Source organism: Ochotona princeps, chromosome 9 (genome assembly GCF_030435755.1).
Source record: "Ochotona princeps isolate mOchPri1 chromosome 9, mOchPri1.hap1, whole genome shotgun sequence".
Taxonomy (NCBI): domain Eukaryota; kingdom Metazoa; phylum Chordata; class Mammalia; order Lagomorpha; family Ochotonidae; genus Ochotona; species Ochotona princeps.
Window position 1 is genome coordinate 74,405,344 of NC_080840.1, and position 20,573 is coordinate 74,425,916.

General features: G+C 43.3%; 1 protein-coding gene across 1 annotated transcript in view; it reads left to right on the plus strand.

Annotated features, from left to right (window-relative positions):
* Positions 1-6,109: 6,109 nt before the first annotated feature.
* Positions 6,110-20,573, plus strand: part of RUNX1T1 (RUNX1 partner transcriptional co-repressor 1) — a 139,292-nt gene continuing 124,828 nt past the window's right edge. The window contains 2 exon segments of the mRNA XM_058668803.1: positions 6,110-6,326; positions 6,328-6,353. Of these exon segments, the coding sequence (XP_058524786.1) occupies positions 6,238-6,326; positions 6,328-6,353 (115 nt within the window). The 5' untranslated portion in view covers positions 6,110-6,237.

Genomic DNA, 20,573 nt, shown 5'->3' on the forward strand with positions numbered 1-20,573 from the left:
TTTGAGAAGGCGGGTAGTCCTTGAAAAGTTTGAATCCCGAGATTCCGGGAAGTGGGCTGTGAACCGCGACTGTTTCTAAAAATAGCCGCCTTGCCTCCTCTCCCCCATCCCCCTTCCCCCAAGGGCTTGGACTTGGCCGGACAGCCTGGGACCCCTGATTGCTAGCATAGTTTGGTGGAGATATCTTTGGAGTTAAGTTTTCGTTCCAGATTGGGTACTGCACTTCCTAAAGGGCCCCACCCTGCCCGTGGCTTCCCGGGGCGGGGGAGGGGGACGTGCCGGCGGTGGATTTAAGGAGCCAGAGCTGTTCCCAGGGAGGAGGTTCCACCCTGGAGGCGCGGTAGCCCGGGCCCGAGTGAGGACCCGAGAGCTGGAGAGGCCACTCCACACCAACTTCATGTGCTTAATGTAACTCTGAGCCCTCTTGAATTTTTAACTTCGCCTCCCTTAATTAATCTGCTCAGGGCCTGTATATAAATGGCTGTCCACAGCTGCTGCAAATTGATTTATCTCCCGATAAAGGTCGGGTTGCTGACCAAAGCATTCTTTCTATCTTCTGTGTGAACTGAAATGTGTTTTACAGGTTTTTTTTTTTTTCCTTTTCCCCTCCTTCCTGGCTTCCTTTTAAAAACATCTGTACCATTTTTAAGTGCACTCAGGCGCTTTTACTATCATCCCCCTCCTTTGCATAGACAGGAGTGGAACTGGGTGTGTGCCCAGGGAAGCCACGCTCCCTGGAATACAAATTGAGCAGCTTCTCTGTGATAAATGGTTTGTTAGTGTTCGGGGCCTTCTTTTGTTTTTTTGCACGTTTTGCCTTGACCATGTGAGTATTCTGTCACACAGTTCCTTAGGAAAGGTTAACAAACACCATTGTGTCTTAAGCCATGCGAGCTGCAGCCTTCCCGGGTTGTGTCAGCGGTGATGAGTATAAACAGACACAAATTCACAATTCTATCCATTTCCCCTCTTGTTTATGCTTGAAGTCTAGTCTAGGTTTTTTTAGGTTTTTTTTTGCACTGCAGTGGCTTGCAGGGATAGGATTCTTATATACATACATATTAATTTCCAGTCTTTTTTTTTTTTAGAGAAATATGACAGATTCACCCACTATTAATCAGAGAATCTTAGTTTTTTGACCTAGGCTGCTTACTGACCAGAAATGGATTGTTGAGGAGGCTGAAGTTTGTAATTTCTTATGCTGTATAAAAGTATTGGATATATGGCTTTTTTTCTCATATCGCACATTATCAGTACAATAACTAAGAAATCAGGATGGTTCTAAGTGCATAAAGGCTGAATGTACCTCAGCTTGTGCAAACAGGATAACTTGATGCTATTTGTTTATGCATTAATAATTTTATTAGAAGCCATTTAGAGAGCATATTATTTGCAAAGCTTGATGAGGTGTGGGAGAGTCTCAGCATGAAGTTTTTCCAGTGTCCAATTGAGATCTGAGAAAAGCAGTGAGGAAACTGGTTTCTTTTCTCTCTAAGGTTTGTACAACTCAAAGCAGATCACAAGTCTTTGAAGCAATAGCTTCCCTTAAAGCCTTTTTGGCTCAGTAATACCTCCTAATAATTTGATTTTAAAATGATCTTTTAAAAGGTCCTTTTCCATATTCACAATGCAAACTGCACTCTGGCCAGTGGCTGGAAATGGGGCAGCATTGTCGCAGCGACAGGACTGTAGCTTTTATTATTTTCACAGGATTCTGCTTCTGAGAGGAGTAAAAGATCACTCTTGTTAGTATTTGATGATGGAGCCTTGCATCGAGGTGTTAGCCTCAACATGTGCAGATAAAAGAGCACTTTATAAGTTTGGAAGAGCTACGCACATGTAAGATTATGATTTATTTTATTGTAGAATAGAAGCTTAGACAACACTGCACCCCCACCCTTCCCATTTTTTTTTTAAAACTATTGAAAAGGGTTCACCAGAAAGAAGTGCTTCCAATAGCAACGCTGGTCAGTGGTTGTCAGTTTGGGACATTCTTCACTGTCAAATCCTGTTTCTCACTTCTTTGATATGAACATCAGCTGCCAACCACTGAATGCAAAGCCTTCTTCACTGAGGTTTTATGCAGGCAACATGGCCCTTCATAGCAAAGCAGTCTGAAAAATTGGCACCTGCAGGATTTGCATGTGAAAATAACCCGAGTGCCTTGCCTTTTGCTGGAGTCTGTTACTGTAAGTTATGTAAGTTTCGTGCAGGAGGCTATTTGTTTTTTTGCTGTTTGGGCATTTAGAGGTTCTTTGTTTTATGGACACCTTATTCATCAGATAGTGGTCTACAGATGTTATTGATAACAGAAGCAGGGAGATGTGAGCTCTGGGCTCATAGAAGTGATTTATTATGGAATGGGGCTGTAAGCATGTGCTTGCTTCATGCACTTACATGCCTAGCTAATTTTAATATGCCTTATAAGATTGAATTCACTCAAAGTTTACAATGATCTGTCAGAAGTTAAACAGACACATATGTTAACCTGCAGAGCCTTAGCAAACAATGTCCATTTTAGAGTTCCGTTCTTCAAAAACAACTTAGATTTGTCAGAATCACATTAAACCTGTACTACCTTTACTGCAACTGAGCTCCAGGGAAAATATTAAGTGTTCCTTAGATTGACTTGCCAAATGATGTTGATCACCTCAGTGCCTTAAAAAAATAAAAAAACCCCACAACTATTTGATCCCATTTATGCAAAGTAACATACAGAACTGTTACATCAACTGCCACACCTTGGTGAGCCCTTGTGTCCCCAGTGGGGACATTTTACCCACAGTAAGCTATTTATTAGTATCTAAAGAGACACCTTCTAACTTCACCTTTTTACAGCCATTAATATAAGAGTTCCTAAATAATGTTTAAAGAACAGTGAACATTTTATTAAAGCAAACATTAGTTCAGTTTAATGGAGGTAATTGTAAGTGATAAGACAGAGCAGGTTATCTCTGTGTTGTTTAAACAGAATGAACCACTTGCGCCATTTCCAGTAGCCATCTGTAGAAGAGAGGGGTTTGCACCTGTCTGTCCACACTAATTATAGATTAGGGCCAAAGAAATGAAATTTGAGGAGGTTTTCAGCTAATGAAATCCATACTGATTTTATTGTAAATGTGTTTCATGTAAAGAGAATGATGATTGAGTTACAAGTGAATAAATCCCTGTGTAACTGCTAGGTACTTGGTTTTGAAACACAATTCTGCTGCATTAACCTTTGATATTAAGGGGAAAAAGACAAACAACTTAGCCACGGATGCTAGGCTTTGTTTGGCATCCATAGTTACAATTTAGTGATCAGCAGTGATGTTCAGTGTGCAATTTAGAAATGTGCTGAAAAGCAGCTTAAATGGGAAGAATGGTTTTGAGATTCTGAAAGGCAGATGAAGTCGAAGGTAAGGTCTGTTAAAACTTATGCATAGAAAAATACAGACAATTAGAAAGCTTTTTTCTTTTTTCCCTGCATTTCAGCTTCACTTACATGAGGAATTAAAGCAAAATGAGGGAGGAATGCATTCTGCAATAAAAGGTCACATGAATGTCTACCACATCTGTTTATAGTAATTATGAACATAATTAACATAAGAATTACAAATGAAATAATGACAAGCTGAGCAATGAGATATTATGCCATAACGGTCATATGTTGGAATTCTCACATTATAGCACACTAGAATTCACATACTCAAAGAAAGAAAGAAAATGCTAGATTTTTATCTGAATTAATGCTTCAAAACTTATCTGCCTGGGGCAGATGGACTTCTTGCTTTTGTAGAAGGTAACCCATTCTTAAGAAAAGAACTGGGTGAAATTAAGATTTCTACTTCCCAGCCTGGACTTTCTGATAGCTATGATTATTAAAAAAAAAAAAAACTTTGTATGGTATACTTATTCTTGTGGTTACACTTCTTGATTGTTGTATGCCTTCACTGCTTTGAAAATGAAAGCTTTGCCACAAAGTGTTTGCTTTGGAAGACAGTCATGGATTCTTCCCATTTGAGAATTGGTTGATCTTTTTTATAACTGTGAGCCAAAAGTCAGTGAATAAATAAGGGTAGTCATAGGAATACTGCACCTTTACAACATAAGAACATTGGCAGATTAGCTATTACCAGTTTTTGCATTCCTTTGTTGTTTGGGATGCCTTTTAAGGAAGATGTAACCCCTTTTCCCCCCATTGGTCTTGAAGAGAATAGTAATACATTCTTGCTTGTTTTAAAAAGTGGTATTTCTTAAAGTAACTTGCGATGGAAAAATCTGTGGACATTTGTAAATTGTATTTTTTTTTTTTTTATCCCCGGAGTGTTCTTGGATTTTTGGGTGTGTGTAGGTGGTCTGTGCTCAATCTGATCTAACTAAAATGTGATAAAGGATAAGGCATGTGTGGTTGCTTCTGATTACTCTGAAAGCAGTTTTCTGTAGCAGGCAGAAGAGAAGGTGAAAGGTGACCTTCTCTGAGAGCTAAAATGATACTCCAGCAATCTGTTATTACATTTAAAACATATAGGAAAGGCAGATCTTCCCCCATTCAGAGCCTGTCAAGTGGGTTACTTCCTAGCCTTGCCCCTTCTCTACCTATTGAACCCATTCACTTTTTGAAGATTAATGGAGAAATATTACCTTGTTCTCGTCTCACTGATACTGCAAGGTTTTCCACATTATTGGATTACTGGAGGATTGTGGCAAACCCCCTTTTATCTGACATTCATTGCGTGACAAGATTTTCACACATGCCCTTCCCCCACGCCGCCCAGCGTTCTTCGCTGTGTTGCCTGTGAAGCCTGCAGCCCCTTCTGGGGGAGGGGGGCTGGGTGAAAACCGTTTCTAACTGACCTGGTGCAGTGTCTGAGCAGACAATGCCTTCCCTGATTTTTTTCAAAAGGCCTCCAAAAATTTGTGTTCCCCAAAAGTTGACTGCTGGTTCTCTTGTTCTTTTCTGTGCTCTAGGCTTAACCTCTCCTCCATTCACTCGGTCCCATGCATAAACCATCTTCCAGCCCAGATTTCACTGTAGCTGTGGTCACAGTGTTTGTGGTGAAAAACCGAGGTGGTGTCCAGGAACACCTTCGTTCTGAACAGTCTTCCCACTGCACTCAACTTCTTAACCAAGCTTTGGTGCCTCAAAACACACCACCAAAGGCCACACCCTCTTTCCAGGTGCATTTTCTGCACTCCATTAGGGATCTGATCAGATGCTCAGATTGCCTGATGGGTGCATTTAAAAGTGAAAAGAAGCCCCCAAGGGACAACTCAGGTGTATCTCCCTGCTGAACTGGGGTCTGATGGACAAGCATTAGCCCCTGCTTGTTCTCTGATGGATTCCCAGGCCCTGGGTGGGTGAGGGGCTGCAAGGCAGCTCAAGTCCAGATTGATTGCCTCAATTTCAAATTCCCACCTCCGAAATAGACTCTCAGCTGTATACAGAAGGTGCCCCCCCCCACCCCAACACAATCTCCAACACAATTTCTGGAGATGGAGCAGGTGTCTGAGGGTCACCTGTAGCTACCAATCACAAGTGCTGCTTTTCAGCACAGTGATGTTGGCTGCAGAGTCCTCAGCTGAGGTTCGTGAAAGCTGGGAGAAAGGAGACGTTTGCTCTCGGCCTGGATCCCTCTCTGCATGTGTGTGTATGTGCGGGGTTAGGGCTGGGGGATGGGGAGCCGGATTTGGCAGTATTTGGGGGCAGAGAAAGCAAGGGAGGAGACACGGCCCCAGGAAGCTGGGTTGGGCGGCTTGGTGAGGACTCACTAGGTTTGTCTTGCAAATTGTGGCAATTTGGAGGGAGATGAAATGGTAGATATCTCACTGTTAGCCTGTGCCTTGGGAGCTCTGGGCTGCCCCTCTGACCTTGACACAACCTCTGAACTCTGCGCAGCCCAGCCCAGTTGCTTTCGTTTTCTTGGCGTGCTGTAAGGGCAGATTTGGGGCGTGCAGGCACCCCCCTCCCGAGGGCTCTCCCCTCTTTTCCAGGCCTATCCTAGGGCCTGAGCCCCCGCCCCCTCCATCCCTTTGGGTTTCTTCCCTCCTGCCCGTGTCTTCTCTCTCCCCTCTCTCTCTCTCTCTCCCGCGCTCGCTCGCTCGCTCGCTCGCTCCCACTTTTCCTCCCGCTCCGTCTCACACGCACCCTCTGTTTATTTTCCTGCCTCCATCTGGGCCCTGCTGATATTGTAATCACCCTGATGCACGTTGGCTTCTCTCCTCTGCCTCCTGCGCTCACACACTCACTCACACACAATGTGCCATCCTGACAAGCCTTTTACTTCTGATAAGCTCCGATGTGTGTTTAATGAATACAAAGCCGCGGTCTGGGTGCCGCCTCGGCCGCCTCTCCCGCGCTCCTTTGCCAGAAGGTAATCTCCGGGAACGGGGTGGGGGTGGGGGGCGAGCGCAGGGGGAGGAGGGGTGGCCGGGGAAGGGGGGCGCGGGAGGCGCACTGCTCGCTCCCGCTCTGCCTTTCCAAATGATTCAGAAGTCGATAAGACCAGGAGAAGTGAAGATGTAACGTGTTATCTGTCGCTCCTCTTAGCTGGCGGAGAGAATTTACATTTAAAGATTAGCAGAGGGAGAAAGAGCAATCTGCCTTTTGTTGTGTGGGGTGAGGAGGAGGCATCGGCCCTGGCCTTGACGCTATCTCCCGTCACCTCTGCTATCCAGACGGGACTCACCGAGGTGAGATTACCGGAGGGCCTTATCTTTAATTGGGTTTAGTTTTGCCAGTCTGAATAGGTTTAAAGAGACTCGATAAAGGGGGAACAATAGATTATTTATTGACTGGACGCTGAAGCCTTTAGCTGGAGAAGGGAAAGAGCTGTTGAACAACTTGATTTAATTCTTTTTAATTTTTATCTGGGGGCAACATTGCTGCCCTCCTGGTGGAAGGAAAGGCTGAAGAACTTGGGTAAGGTTGGACTGAGGACTCCTGTGGTCTGTCTGCCCCTTGCCTTCACTCCCTGGAGTGCTTTAGGGCTGGCTCACCCTTTACCTTCAGGGTTCACAAACAGAGCCCAGAGGGCAGAGAGGCGTTGGGGTTGACCTCTGCTCTGTGGTCGTGTGGGACCAGTTTGGGTAGGTGAGGTGGCATGGGGGGGGGGGGGGAAGCAAAGCAAGCTTAGTTTTACTATGGAATTAGTAGATTTGATAGTGTGGTTCAACTTGGGTTATGAGGAGGGGGTAAAATCACTTGGAGTCTGTCAGGTTTGGTAAATTTGCATGTTGGATGTGAACCTTTTTTTTTTTTCGCTTTAAATCGATTTTTAAGAAAACAGATATTTTTATGGACTCATGAGTGTATTTCCAAAAAGGATGTCAACTTCTGAAGGTTCTTTTTAAAAATGAATAGACAAAAAAAAAATGATTGTGTTGCCTTCTGTGCATTGTTAAGATACGTGTTTCCGTAGGTAGCTGGGTATGACCTGGTAACTAAAAGCCTAATTAAAATTTGTTTAAAGCCAGAGGGGCATGTTTCCTTGTTGACAGTGGCAGATCGATTGGGTAAGACAATAGAGTCCCATTATTTTACTTCCATTGACTGAGCATATTGACATGTCAGGTTTGCTGTTGCCTCAGTGAGCATGATGGAACACTGAAATTCACAGACCAACTGGTCAGAGTGGCACATATATTACTGTGTGTCATTTCTGCCTTCAGGTTACCGTATCACCCAGGCAGAATGGGGAAAGACAGCTGTGATCCTTCAGAAGGGCCAGACCTTTTTTTCTGTGGTGGTTGTTGTTTCCCGGCTAAGAAACTGGCAGATAGCATGTCTTAGGAGCATCATTAATTTTCACCAGAATTGGATGTAGCAGGGAAATATTTGAAGTGCCTTTGTTTAAAAATGTGGAGAGCCATCTAGTTAGCAGTCTTGCATATTTTGCAAATAAGAATACTTATTTTTCGAGATTTGCCCTTAGCCTCCCTGGAGGTATTTGTAGCGGGAGGTCAGTCACTTTGTTTAGGTGACTAGTCTGTGCTCCAATGATCTCTGCTCTCCAGTCTGGGGCAGTTCACCTGCCCAACACCTGCCAGATCTACTTGTAATAAAAGAATGCGTAAGGTCCTCTCCAAGATAGGGCCCAACAATGACTTTTGGGTTCCAGTTTGCTTTTGCTGGGTGAATCTGAAGTGTAAATATTTTCTCTTTATGTGCATAAACAGACAGTAACATGTATATATGATAGATAGTATATGTAATGTATATATTTTTCAGGTAGAGGCAGAGAAAAATGCTATGTATTCTGTTTTCTTAATGTGATCTACCCTCATACACGTTTTGCATAGTTTTTACATAACAAAGCCAAGTATTCGGCAGACACCGAGTGGGAAAATTAAATCATATAAAGGAGATGAGGAAAAAAGCCAGTAGGGACTTCATATGCTTTTTCAAAGTTTAATGAAAATGTAAAGGTGTTGTGAATGACTTGTACACAGTGATTTTTGCCAGCAAGTAGGTACCTGATGATGTCCCTGGCAGTGGTTAGAGCAAAACTAGTCCTTTATACCATTTTCATGAAAATGTTAGGTTTCTGTTTGATCAGCAGGTGCTGTTGAGATGAAAGCCATGTGTACATTTTCAGAAGGCCAGAAGTGTCAATTCAGGAAAGGAAAGTGATAAGAGAAAATGCGATCAGTTTTCCTGTTTTCAATTTGTGCAGGATTTGAAGAGCTGTTTTGTTAAACTGCTACATCTGCTCCAATATGAATATTGAACTACTTCCACTAAAAATAACAACCCATAATTTGGAAGCTACTGCAGTCTTTTGTTACTGTGAGTGGGTTATTCTAAAACAAACAAAAAAAATTAAAAAAAAAAAAAACAAAAAAAAAACCAATTTTCTGTTCTGACAATCTCGTGCCTAATGTGCATTTTCATTTGTTGGCACCATTATCCTCAGCAGATAAATGGTATTATGCAATTAGGACCTCATCTTGTTTGAGTATAAAAGAGGTTTCCATAGGTGAAAATCCTGGTAATATAAAAAGGGCTTGCACAAAACAAATGTATTTTAAAATAACCTTTTCAAATACATTTATTTAAAGTGAGATAGCTATTCCTTACACTCTCTAATACTACAATTTTAACTTACTGCTGACTGTTATAACAAAGTTAACACTATTCTGTTGCATACTGAGTATTCTGTGATTCATTTCACCTTTAATATACCTGCAAATGTAGTTTAAACTAATCAGGGATATTTTACATAACAGGGCTTTCAGAATAATTTTTTTCACGCTTAAATAAAATGATTGAATTATGCTTGAGTGCCTGCATACAAAAGCTTTAGCTTCTATAATACCGCTAATCAAATAAGTTTTATGGACAGGGAAAGCACCACATTAGAGAAAAATTGGATGCATTTTACTAGTGACATTTCTAGCAAAGACAGTTTTTTTCTCTTTGAAATCACCTAATCGTAATTAACATTTTTAATTCACCTTAAGCAATAATAACGGCACTTCATCCTTCTAATACACAAGTGGCTGGCAATGCTATGCATTTGAACTATGGACGTAGAGAATTAATGTAGAAGGAAGACTGATGAAATGTGAATAAGGCTCAGTATTGATTCCATCCTTGTTTGCAGCTGGGTTAACTGGTGGCCGTAGTAATTTGTGCAGGGTGAGCCCTGATCACTGCTCAGGATCAATTAGCTGTGTAGCTTGTGGCTTCATCCTCGAGTTGCTAGACACCCTCTTGGATAAGGATAGTGTATCTCAAGAATGGATAAGACAGATATTGACCCTTTAGCATGCTTGATAATCAAAAGCACAACATTTTTCTTTTGAAACACCAACTCAAAGGAAGAGGCAGTAGGGAGAACTGTATGGAGAGTTCTTAGGAATGAATGCGTGAAGCTATCAAGAGGAATAGCTTGTAAGGAACGCATGTCCTTTCCTGTTTGAAGCCCAGACAGCATTCTCCTGTGTCAGGTTGTGCTGGCTTGGACAGCTGGGTACCCTGTGGGTCTATTCCCTGGTGTGGCACCAAGCGCTTGGCTGCATCATGTGTCAGTCTTGGGCAGGTCACAGACAGGATGCCGGCACTTGGAGGTGATCTCATCGGTGGTTTTTGTGCTGAAGCGTTGCGTAGTGAAGCCACTGTACCTTCCGTGCCTTCCATGGTACCAACAGGGAGGCATTTTTTGCGCTTTTCAAAACGTTCATGCTTCATGAATTGATGCCCCGCCTCTTACCTCACCATCACTGATAAAGGAATGCCCCATGGTTTGTCCAGGAGCCTCTTGTTGGTCAACATTGAAAGTCATCAATGGCTGCTTAGTGACATTTTCAGTGACTGAGTGCAACCAGCTGAAATGTCCTGGTTTGAAGATTCCAATTGTGATTTTCTGTGTAATGGATTCATGAAGGGATGAAACACTCATTCATTGTTGTAGGTTTCCTATTGCTCAAGATCTCTCAAAGAAATCAGGATTTGGGAGAATAGGGTTGTTAGCTTATAGATCTTGTGAAAGGGGGAAACGAGGTCCGCAAATGTACAATTCTCCCATTATATCACCAACAGTCTGAGCACCTCTGAGTGCCTTGGGGTACTTGATTGACTGAATTCATTAGTGGTTTAGCACCTGGGGTACAGACGACTACTGTGCTCTGGGCTTTCAAGGGCTGCCACATGCATGTTGGGCTTTGGAGAGAGAGACAGAGGAGTAGTCTTAGAGACCTACTGTGAGCCTGACTTTTAACATTCACAAGCATGTTTACTATTGGCTACCACTGATTTACATCCGAGAACTCATCAGAGTTTCACTTTTTCCATTTTAAAGAACTCCAGCCCATCATTGTGAGACTGTCCTGTGTTTATTCTTTGAGCTTGACTTTTGTTCCAACTTACAAAATTGAGGTTTTTGTGTTTCTCTGTATCCCTCCGTCACTGCCTCCTTCCCTCACTTCACGGTCAGTGTTGGCCACTAGTTGACATACTCTTCTAGTTCCTTAGGTTTGTTTTATCCCAGCTAGAGACTGTTTTGATCTGTTATCTCCCAGTAGGCCAGGTCCAACTTCCCAGAGACCGAGGAGAGGCATTCTGGACCATCTTTTACTCTTAAAGAAGTTGATACCTAGTTCACAGCACGGCACGCATTTGTGTAGTATGAAAAATAGGATGTGGATGTGTGTGCAGTCTAGTGGCCCATGGGCAAACTGGGAATGCCTTTTTGGGTCAGTGACTGATAATCTGGGTGCCTTGTGGTGGATCCCTCAGCAAGAAGGTGAAGGGAACCCAGGGATACAGTGGCCTCCACACGCTCCTCTGTAAATCTACACTGGCAGTGGGCTTTTGAGGATTTTCCCATGGCTCGGAGACTGGAAGAAATTCATTACTGACAATTCTGATGCTGGATTTGAGGTGAGAGGCCAAGGTCAGTGCCAGCGGGAGTCTCTCTGTCCACTGTTTTCCACTGCAGAGCAGCAGGGACACTGGGGTGTGAGAGACTTCCTTTCCATAACTATCCTGGATCTTAGAGAATTGTCTCAAATTTGAGGTGTGACTGTACTTTCTTTAGAGGTAAATAGTGCAGCAGTAAACCTGAATATGCAGTGGAGGAACTAAAGAGTCTAGTTTTTGCTCAACAAAAGTAGCTTTTGTGTTTTTCTTTCGATCATGACCTTGGTACCTGGTAGGGATGTGAGACAAGAAGCTAAAGCTGATGGAAACTGGTTATGCTTACCCTGCGTTCTGTGTACTCCTGTTCTCAAAGCTTGGACCTAAGTCACTTCTTAGCCAGTTTTGGAGACTACCATGAAAATAACTTACTTCAATCCATAAGGGCATGTTATCATTTGGCTAAGGAATTGAATTTCCTTCTTACAAAATTATTTTCATTTTATTTGAAAAAGAGAAATCTTCTGTCTCCTAGTTCACTCCTCAATGCCTGAAAAAGTTAGGGGTGGATTGGGCCCAAACCAGGTTTCCCATATGGTTGGCAGGGACCCAAATACTTGAGCTGCCACCAACTGCCTCCTTGGGTCTCCATTAGCAAGAACTTGGAATTGGGAGTGGATCCAGGACTCAAACCCAGGCGCTCTGATGCAGGAAGCTGGTGTTTCAAATGGCGTCTTGACCATCTTGTCAATCATCCATCCCCAGGGATCAGGCCTTAAAGAAGAAAGACTCAAAAATCATGTTTGCTTTGTCTGAAAACAAAACAAAACAAAACAAAAAACCAATCCGCTATTGCTCCTACACACATTTAAAATTCAATTACTGTTAATAGCACTTCGATTTTGTATTTTTCCGTTAGTTTTGAAAGTTGCTGTAAGAGGTTAAAGTGTTCAATTTATTAGGAGTTTGTTTCTGGTTGATGGAATTAGAAGAGCGAACCACAACTGGGGTTCTTTGGAACGCAGGGGCAAATGCATTATTCTAGTTTGTTCAGAGTAAGTACTTAGTCATCCAGGATTGCAGCGGCACCTTGTTCTGCTTCGCAGGATGTCTGTGATTGGCAGGGCAGAGAGGAATGCTATTTTCATGTGAAGGCTCAGGCTGTAGGAGATTTTTGCCTTGGAATTCAGAGCTCCGTGGGAAGCCAAATGTTCTTTGCTACCGAGAAGTACACCTGTATGCCTTGTGAGTCCTTGATTGGTACTTGATCAGATTGAATATCAACAGAAGATAGAATAGAAGAAGTTTTTCTAAAAAAGCTCAGGAGATAGTTGGCCGCTGATAACATGAAGGGAAGCAGTGTCAGGCTTGTGATGAGCTAGACATGGCCTGGTGAGAATTAGCATGTTAAGAGGGAGAACTAACTGTGGGATGTTGAAAAGTATTTGGGAAGGCTCTCCTCAAACTTTTTGAGACTCCACCTAGTAACTCTCGGGTACAAATTCTGAGTCTAATGATACTAGGAAATTAGCACATCACAGAAAGTATTTCAAATGTCCATTAGTTTTGGCAAGTGGCGTGTCAGACTTCGGAAGTCCTTTGCAGCTGGTGGCAAGTGTGGTTCAAGCTCTGCTCCCTATGCCAGTCCATCTGGTTCATACTGGAAGCACCACACACTCCTTCCCCTAACCTCAAGGTACAGGAAGATGAGAGTGGTAAGACAGGTCATGAAAGACTGCCAGTTTATTTTCTGAGTCTATGGATGTGTTATGCACACAGTGCTGAGCAAACACAGCTGGGAAGAGCAGCAGATGATATTGGGACTGGAACTGTGGTGTTTATCAGACTGACATTGTAATCCTTCTTTCCTGTGAAAGTGTTCTTGCTAAGTGACTGTTAGGGTTCTGTAACTTTTATTGTGTGTTAGACAAGAAAGGGTCTTTGCTCGCCAGCCCTTTTGTCCACCTGTCACATGTTCTCATTCTCCTCTCTGGTGAGACTTATTTAGAAACAGGATCCACACTCGGCCTCCGATGGGAAATGAGTGAGGACAATGAAGGCTCTTCCTTTTGTTTGAATGAGGGAAGGTAGGTCAGTTCAGGTCTCAAGGGAAAGGAAATGTGATCAGGCTCCATTGATGTGTCCAGGTTAACCTTTGCGTTGACTGGAGGGAGCAGAAAGAAGATAGCAGAGGGAAACAGAAATGGACAGCATTAAAATGAACAGCATTTTAAGATGATTTTCATGATTTTAATCCAACAAGTTCCAAGTTTTCAATTCCGCAGGATTTTAATGACGTAATATTAATGTTGCCACAAATGGTATACTGATTGTTCAGTTTAATCCTGTAAAGGGCAGTGGGACATAATGGAGTAAAGAAAGTCACATGCTATTTTGATAACTCTTATAAGGCCAGGTAGACAGTTCCTGGAAGAAAAATAAGATGTTTTCTCTTAGCAGTGAATCTGAGGTAAATTAATAAACATTTAGTAATAAAGTTCTGCCTTAGGTGTAGCTATTGGGCAGGTAGTTTGCTTAGTTCCCACTGCATGATAAACCCACTGAGGACAAATTAATTAGCTGCTAGGGTGGTGGAGCTTGATTACATGCCCATTGTCAGGGTAGGATTAAGCTAGTCTTTAAGCTTCAGTGGAGGACAGGCAAGATTTAGCAAGACAGTTGTTGTAATGATCATGGTCATGGTGCATTATACAATAGGAGTGGGAAATACGAAAACCCAAGTGTGAGAAAGGTCTTTGGGAGTTGGGAGAAGCAGGGCAAGGGTGAACAGAAAAGAAATGAATGAGTGGGGCTGGAGAACATACTCATGGGTGATTGGGAATAAGAGAAAGACTGTAAAGGTCTTGAGTGCCTAGGGTTTTGATTTAACTTTCATCTTGTGAATTACTGAAAGTTCTGAAAGCTGGCATGGATGGTATCTGGAATGAGGAAACATCCTTGTATCAGTCCCTTTACTGTGTTCTAACCAGAAGAACTCGGCTTTATAGATTGTCCTGCAGATTAGATTTGCTGGTAGAACTTCGTTTGAAAACAGGGTGATAACTAACATGTTCATAAAAGTAACAATAAAATCGCTGTAGGCAAGAGGACACCTTGGACCCTACGGAAATTGTGTTTCTGAAGATTTGGACTGATTGTTGCATTGAATCCAGTAGATGGGAGAATGGGAGGACGGGAAGGCTGGGTGCCAAGGCTGGGTTGGGAGCTTATTGCAGAGGCTCACATTTTGATATGGTAGAAGGGTGACCAACGTTGTGTTTGTAGGACCAGGAAGAAGGGCAGATGCAAGAGGCGCTGTGAAGGAAAAAGTACTTAGACCTTGGCTGGAAGGCTGGATTTACATAAAGGAAAAAAAAATTGTTAACAGTGGATTAAGTGTCAAGTGTATTCAGCATGCTAGAATTTGGGAACCACTTTGGATGTATAAGGAGCAAACTGCTACAAACTCACAGAATCACAGTTCCAGAGAGGAGCTGAGAATCTCTTTGTGAGCCCCAGATGCAGGGTTGTCTGTGATCCCAGCAACTTCTGGGAGAGGGTGACAGGGCTGTGCAGAGGTAGGTAGATGTTCCTTATAAAATGAGGACATTTTCTTTTATCTTTTTTTTTTTTTTTTTTTAAACAGGGAGGCAGGCCAGTTCATGGGTCAGGTTGCCTCCTTTCTTTCTTTCTTTTTTTTTTTTCTTTTTTATTTGATTTTTATTGGAAAGTCAGATATACAGAGAGGAGGAGAGACAGGCAGGAAGATCTTCTGTCCATTGATTGATTCCCCAAGTGGCCATAACGGCCAGAGCTGAGCCCATCTGAAGCCATGAGCCTGGAACTTCTTCTGGGTCTCCGACGAGGTTGTAGGGTCCCAAAACTTTGAGCCATGCTTGACTGCTTTCCCAGGCCACAAGCAGGGAGCTGGATGGGAAGTGGGGCTGCCGGGATTAGAACATGTGCACATATGGGATCCTGGTGCGTGCAAGGCAAGGACTTAGCTGCAAGGCTACCGTGCTGGGCCTGGGTATTTTCTTTTTTCGACAGGGATTTATTTCTGACCTACCTGTTTAGGTTTTGACTCACTTACATGTTTTGGTTTTGTGCATTGGTTTTCGATGACTCAGAGTTTCCCGTTGTAGATACCTTCTGCATGTGAGACATGAACACGTGTTCAGACGGGCTGGATTCTGAACCCTTGGATTCCAGTCCATGCAGGGCAGCCTGTTCAAAACACTTGGAATTTTGTCTTCAGGATAACCTACAAAACTTTAATTTCATTCATGAAGAAAAAAGAAAATGGAGAAGACAAAGGGTTAAAAAGTAGTTAATGGGGGGAAATCCTGTCAAGCCAGACTGCAGAACCACCTGGAGAATACAAGATCCAGAATTGGGAGTGGGCCCAGTAGGAAACTGTGGACATCACTTATGGGTTGCAACTCCCACTGATGAGCATGAGAACCAGGGCTTAGGGCAGGACTGGCTAGACAGGTGGTGGTTCCCACCGGCATGAATGTCGATTGGATTGTGGGTTGAGCTAGGCTCCAGTGCCCACTGATTTATACAACGCTGAATGGGATGTGGGTCAGACTGGACCAGTCTGTGGCACATATTGGCAAGCATAGGAACCAGGGCTGGAAGTGGGCTTAGTGGGGGTTATTGGGGTTCGCTTTGACTAGGCTGCAGCTCCCACTGATGCATGTGAGGCCTCAGTGTGTGGTGGGCAGGGTTGGGCAGGGCTATAGCATGCATTGGTTTGTGTAAGAGGCAGAGTTGGAGACAGAAACGACCCAGTAATTACAATTGCTAGTGTGTGCCTAGGCTGATGTTGGGGACAGACAGAATACTCTCCTGGCAAGCACATGCGAGTCAGGTCTGGAATCACCTCGTATGAGGTTTCTTTGAGGATCGCTCCAGCTGCACTACTGGACTCAGAACTCCAACTACGGGGAAATTCACAGGTTCTGTGATCTGACCACAGACTGTGCGTGTCAGAGCTGGGACTCCTCGGTGGCTTAGACAAAGCAGTGAACATGGAGGATGTGGCAATCTGTTGGAGCCTGCAGAGGACTTTTGGTACCATAAAAGATGAAGGAAGGAGAGAAGAACAAGTTGACCAACTACCCCAGCCAAGTGTTGGCAGCAAATATTTGGGTTAATGGGGACTCTAAGGTAGACTATGGACCAAGCCAGTGGACCTTGGAAGGATTTCCTCATGCTTGGATTGGTGAGATCGACAGCATTTCAGAACTACTGAACTATTGAAACCACTCGAGTGGGACTCTCAGAGCCTGCCCCACACTGGGGACCCTGGGATAACATCAGTGGCCGTTCTCCTGTAGGCACTGAGGCAGTTGGGAGGCTGGGTGCTGCATCTCCCCCTTTCTCCACTCTTCTGCCAGATACAGGGAGAAGAAAAAAAGAAAATGTAGAAACAGCAGTCTCATTTACATTCTCTAACCCTTGACCTGTCCCACCCTAATCAACTGTGTAGATATCATTAAAAAATAAAGTAAGAAAAAGAAGTAGTTAATAAGAACAGAGGTATATCTTGAAAATCAGGGGATGCCGGGTGCTGGGCTGAGCACTCCTGGCTTTCACTGTATCCTGAGTATTGTCTGTAGAACAGATACTTTTCCATGCAATGCCATTTTCCAAATCTACTTTAAATAGAGAGAAAAAAATTGCATTGAAATATTACTGGATTTAATAAATATTTGTGCATATTTTAAAATCAAGAGTGCACAAAATACTATTGTGTAGAAGCATGATTTTTTTCTTTTTTTTTTTTAATTATTTATTATTTAACTTCATTAATTACATTGTATTATGTGACACAGTTACATAAATACTTGGGTTCTCCCCACCCCTCCCCAAACCCTCCCACCATGGTGGATTCCTCCACCTTGTTGCATAACCACAGCTCAAGTTCAGTTGAGATTCCCCCATTGCAAGCGTATACCAAACATAGAGTCCAACATCTTATTGTCCAGTCAAGTTCAACGGCTTCTTAGGTATACCCTCTCTGGTCTGAAGACAGAGCCAGCAGAGTATCATCCCAGTCAATTGAAAGCTCCAACATACCATCGGCAAAAATTTACATCATTATGGAATTAATTGACATAGTAATGAGTAACCAATATGTTAAAGATAAATGCGAGTTCCCAGCCACCTTCTGTGACCACCTCACCTATACTTCAATTTTAGTTTATACACAACATATAACATTCAAAACATAACATGTTATACATAACATCATATCATCTTAAATTAAGGCAAACATGTGGTATTTAACCTTTTGTGATTGGCTCATTTCCCTTAGCATTATGGTTTCCAGTTTGGCCCATTTGGCCACAAAGAACTGCATTTTGTTTTTTTTAATAGCTGAGTAGTATTCCATGGAGTAGATGAACCATAGCTTTCTTATCCATTCCTCTGTTGATGGGCATTTTGGTGAAGCATGATTTTTTTTTTTAAAGATTTATTTGGAAGTCAGGTTTATAGAAAGGAGGAGAGACAGAATAATCTTCTATCTGCTGGTTCACTGCCCAAGTGGCCGCAGTGGCAGGGCTGAACACATCCGAAGCCAGGAGCCAGGAGCCTCTTTGGGGTCTTCTACGCTGGTGCAGGGTCCCAAGCTTTGGTCTTCCTCTGCTGCTTTCCCAGGCGACAAGTAGGGAGCTGGATGGGAAGTGGAGCAGCAGGAATAAGAAGCAGAGCTCATAGGGGATCCCAGCGGCACATGCAAGATGAGGGCTTTAGCCATAAGACTACCCTGTGCAGGGCCCAGGAAATGATGTTTGAAAGTGAGGGCTTCATATTCAAAGTAAAGGAATCTGTTTACCTGAGGAGGTAGTATTAAATCCTCACTATTCAGTTAGTTGTCCCTCATTTAAGAAGCTTTATTTGGTCAGGAAACAACGGAAGTATCTTCATGTGTAAGGGAGTTTAGGGAGAGTTTCACTAAGCTAACATTTTGAGATCTTTGCCTTGTTTTGTCTATCATCATAATTTAATTGGAAAGCATGCTGGCAATCCATTTACTTTTTAAACCAAATTTGAGGTTTGTGGTTTTGTTATTAAATCTGTCAAAATTGAATTTTTTAAAGACTTTCCCCCCTCTGTTTTCAGTTGTTCTTGATAACAATTATTGACAGCTCAAAAGCCAAAAAAATACAAGTCTCGTTTTTTTTTAAACACTGATTTGTATGTGTCGTAGAGAATCATTGCTGAGATATCTTGTTATATATCAACAAAGAAAGAGCAGATGCTGTATTGAAACTACTATATTGTACAGAACACGTGTAACATTCTACTTCCAGGACTATCTAAGTATTGTTTGCTTTGGGGGAAGGAGGTGGGAGGAGGCAGTGGAGACCGCCAGGGGCTTTGGTGCTGTGTCCCTGAGTCATCCGAGGCTTTGGTCAGTCTGTGCCCATATCCCCTCTGCTGTCAATGTGCACACTGCTGTGGTGGTCTGGGGTTGGCTCCCTCTGAGAAAAGATGGTGTTGTTCTGCGCGTAAGACTGTAGAGTGGAGTAGTGACAAGTCTCTGCGCCCCATGGCTGTCTCTTGCGGCCTCCCTTCTTCACCTGGAAACAGCTCACCTCTCCACTGTGCAGGGCTTACCTTCAGAGACCGAGGTGTATAGTGTCTTCTGATTCTAGCCGTTCTCCCATTCAGTGAATATCTGATGGAGACTGTGCCACTGACCCTTGGAAGCTGGAGGATGTTCAAGCCCGACATCACCTCGGCTTGCCTGATCTTTCCTCTCCCAGCCTTCTCTTAGGACCCTAGGTGGCTTCATGCGTTTGTGCTTGAGCTCCTCACCTCCTTCTAGAGGGAAGCCAAGCCTGGTCCACCATCATTTCCCGCCGCTCCAGGGAAACTTTCTAAAGCCTTTATGTCCTGTCTTCCCCAAAGATAGTGTTTATTGCGTCCAGCTCTGCTACCATCTGCACCATTCACACACATCTGTGGGTTTGTAAGCTCTTTGGAAGCGAGCGCCTGGAAAACTCGGGATGCCTTTTGATGCTTTATTAAATATTTATGGGAAACTCATACCTGAAAGTCAAGTTATTTACTTAATCTGTCCTGAAACATTTCCCTGCTATGACCAAAATGAAATCTTTGGTTCCAGAAGCATGTTATTTCTTTCCCAATGTCTTTTCATTTTGATTGCCCTTCATTGTGATCTTTTATCATAAATGGCCTGGTTTGTTGCTGCCATATTCTGGCATGTAAGTGGTAGCCATTAGAAAAAAAAAAAAAATACAGTGAAACAATACCAGATCTACCCTCAGCCTTCCCCCAGAAAAATCCCATATATGCAGGATTGCTATAAAGGCCAACTGTAAAATGATCAGGACCCTTAGGTATTCATAGATGTGCATCTTGATTCATTTTTATTTAATTTACCCCAAATCAAACTAAAATTTTGTCAAGTTTGAGCATTCTGAAGTTGTTAGCAAAATTTTGTCCATGTGGACATTTTGAAGAGATGACAGTGTCTGTCTGACCGGGGACTCCAGTCAGGCTGAAAGATGTTTTATGGCATAGCATCAGCTTTCTTCTGCCCGGCATCTGCCACAGGCCAGGGGCTCCCCCCTTGTGGCTGGCCCTAGGCCCTCCAGCCCTCCTCCCATCTAGCCTTGTCTTTGACGATGCATGAGATTCCACCTGAGAACACTGGAGAAGGCACACCTGTCCAGGTCACCCTAAGATTCTGTGATGCAAAGCACTGCAGTAGGTCTGGTTTCCTTCCCTTACGTTGGAAGAGATTATTTCCGAAGAGCAGTCTTCTTCAGCTTCTCCATAGTTTTATTCAGGGTTGTGGAGGAGGCATGCTGGAGGGAGCTTCATCTATTATCTTGTTTTGTACTGGCCTAGCAATGAACTCAAATAGCATTGTTCCTAGAGGCTTAGTGATTTGCCTCAGGTGACCCTGCATGAGTAGTCAGTATCTGAGCTCAGGTTCTCTTACTGAAAGGCTTCCCTGCCATCCCATGACTTACCAACACCCTCTTTTTAAGTGGCATTACCCAGGAATCATCCCTCATGAACTTGCCCAGTCACACGCACTGTAGGTGGGAGTTATGCTAGAATAGAAATAAGGGTCTGCGTTGTGGCTCAGCCAGTTAAGCTGCTAAGCCAGCCACCTATGTGAGTGTTGGTTGGAGTCCCAGCTACTCTCCTTCTGATCCAGCTCCCTGCTGATGTTCTGGGGGAAAGC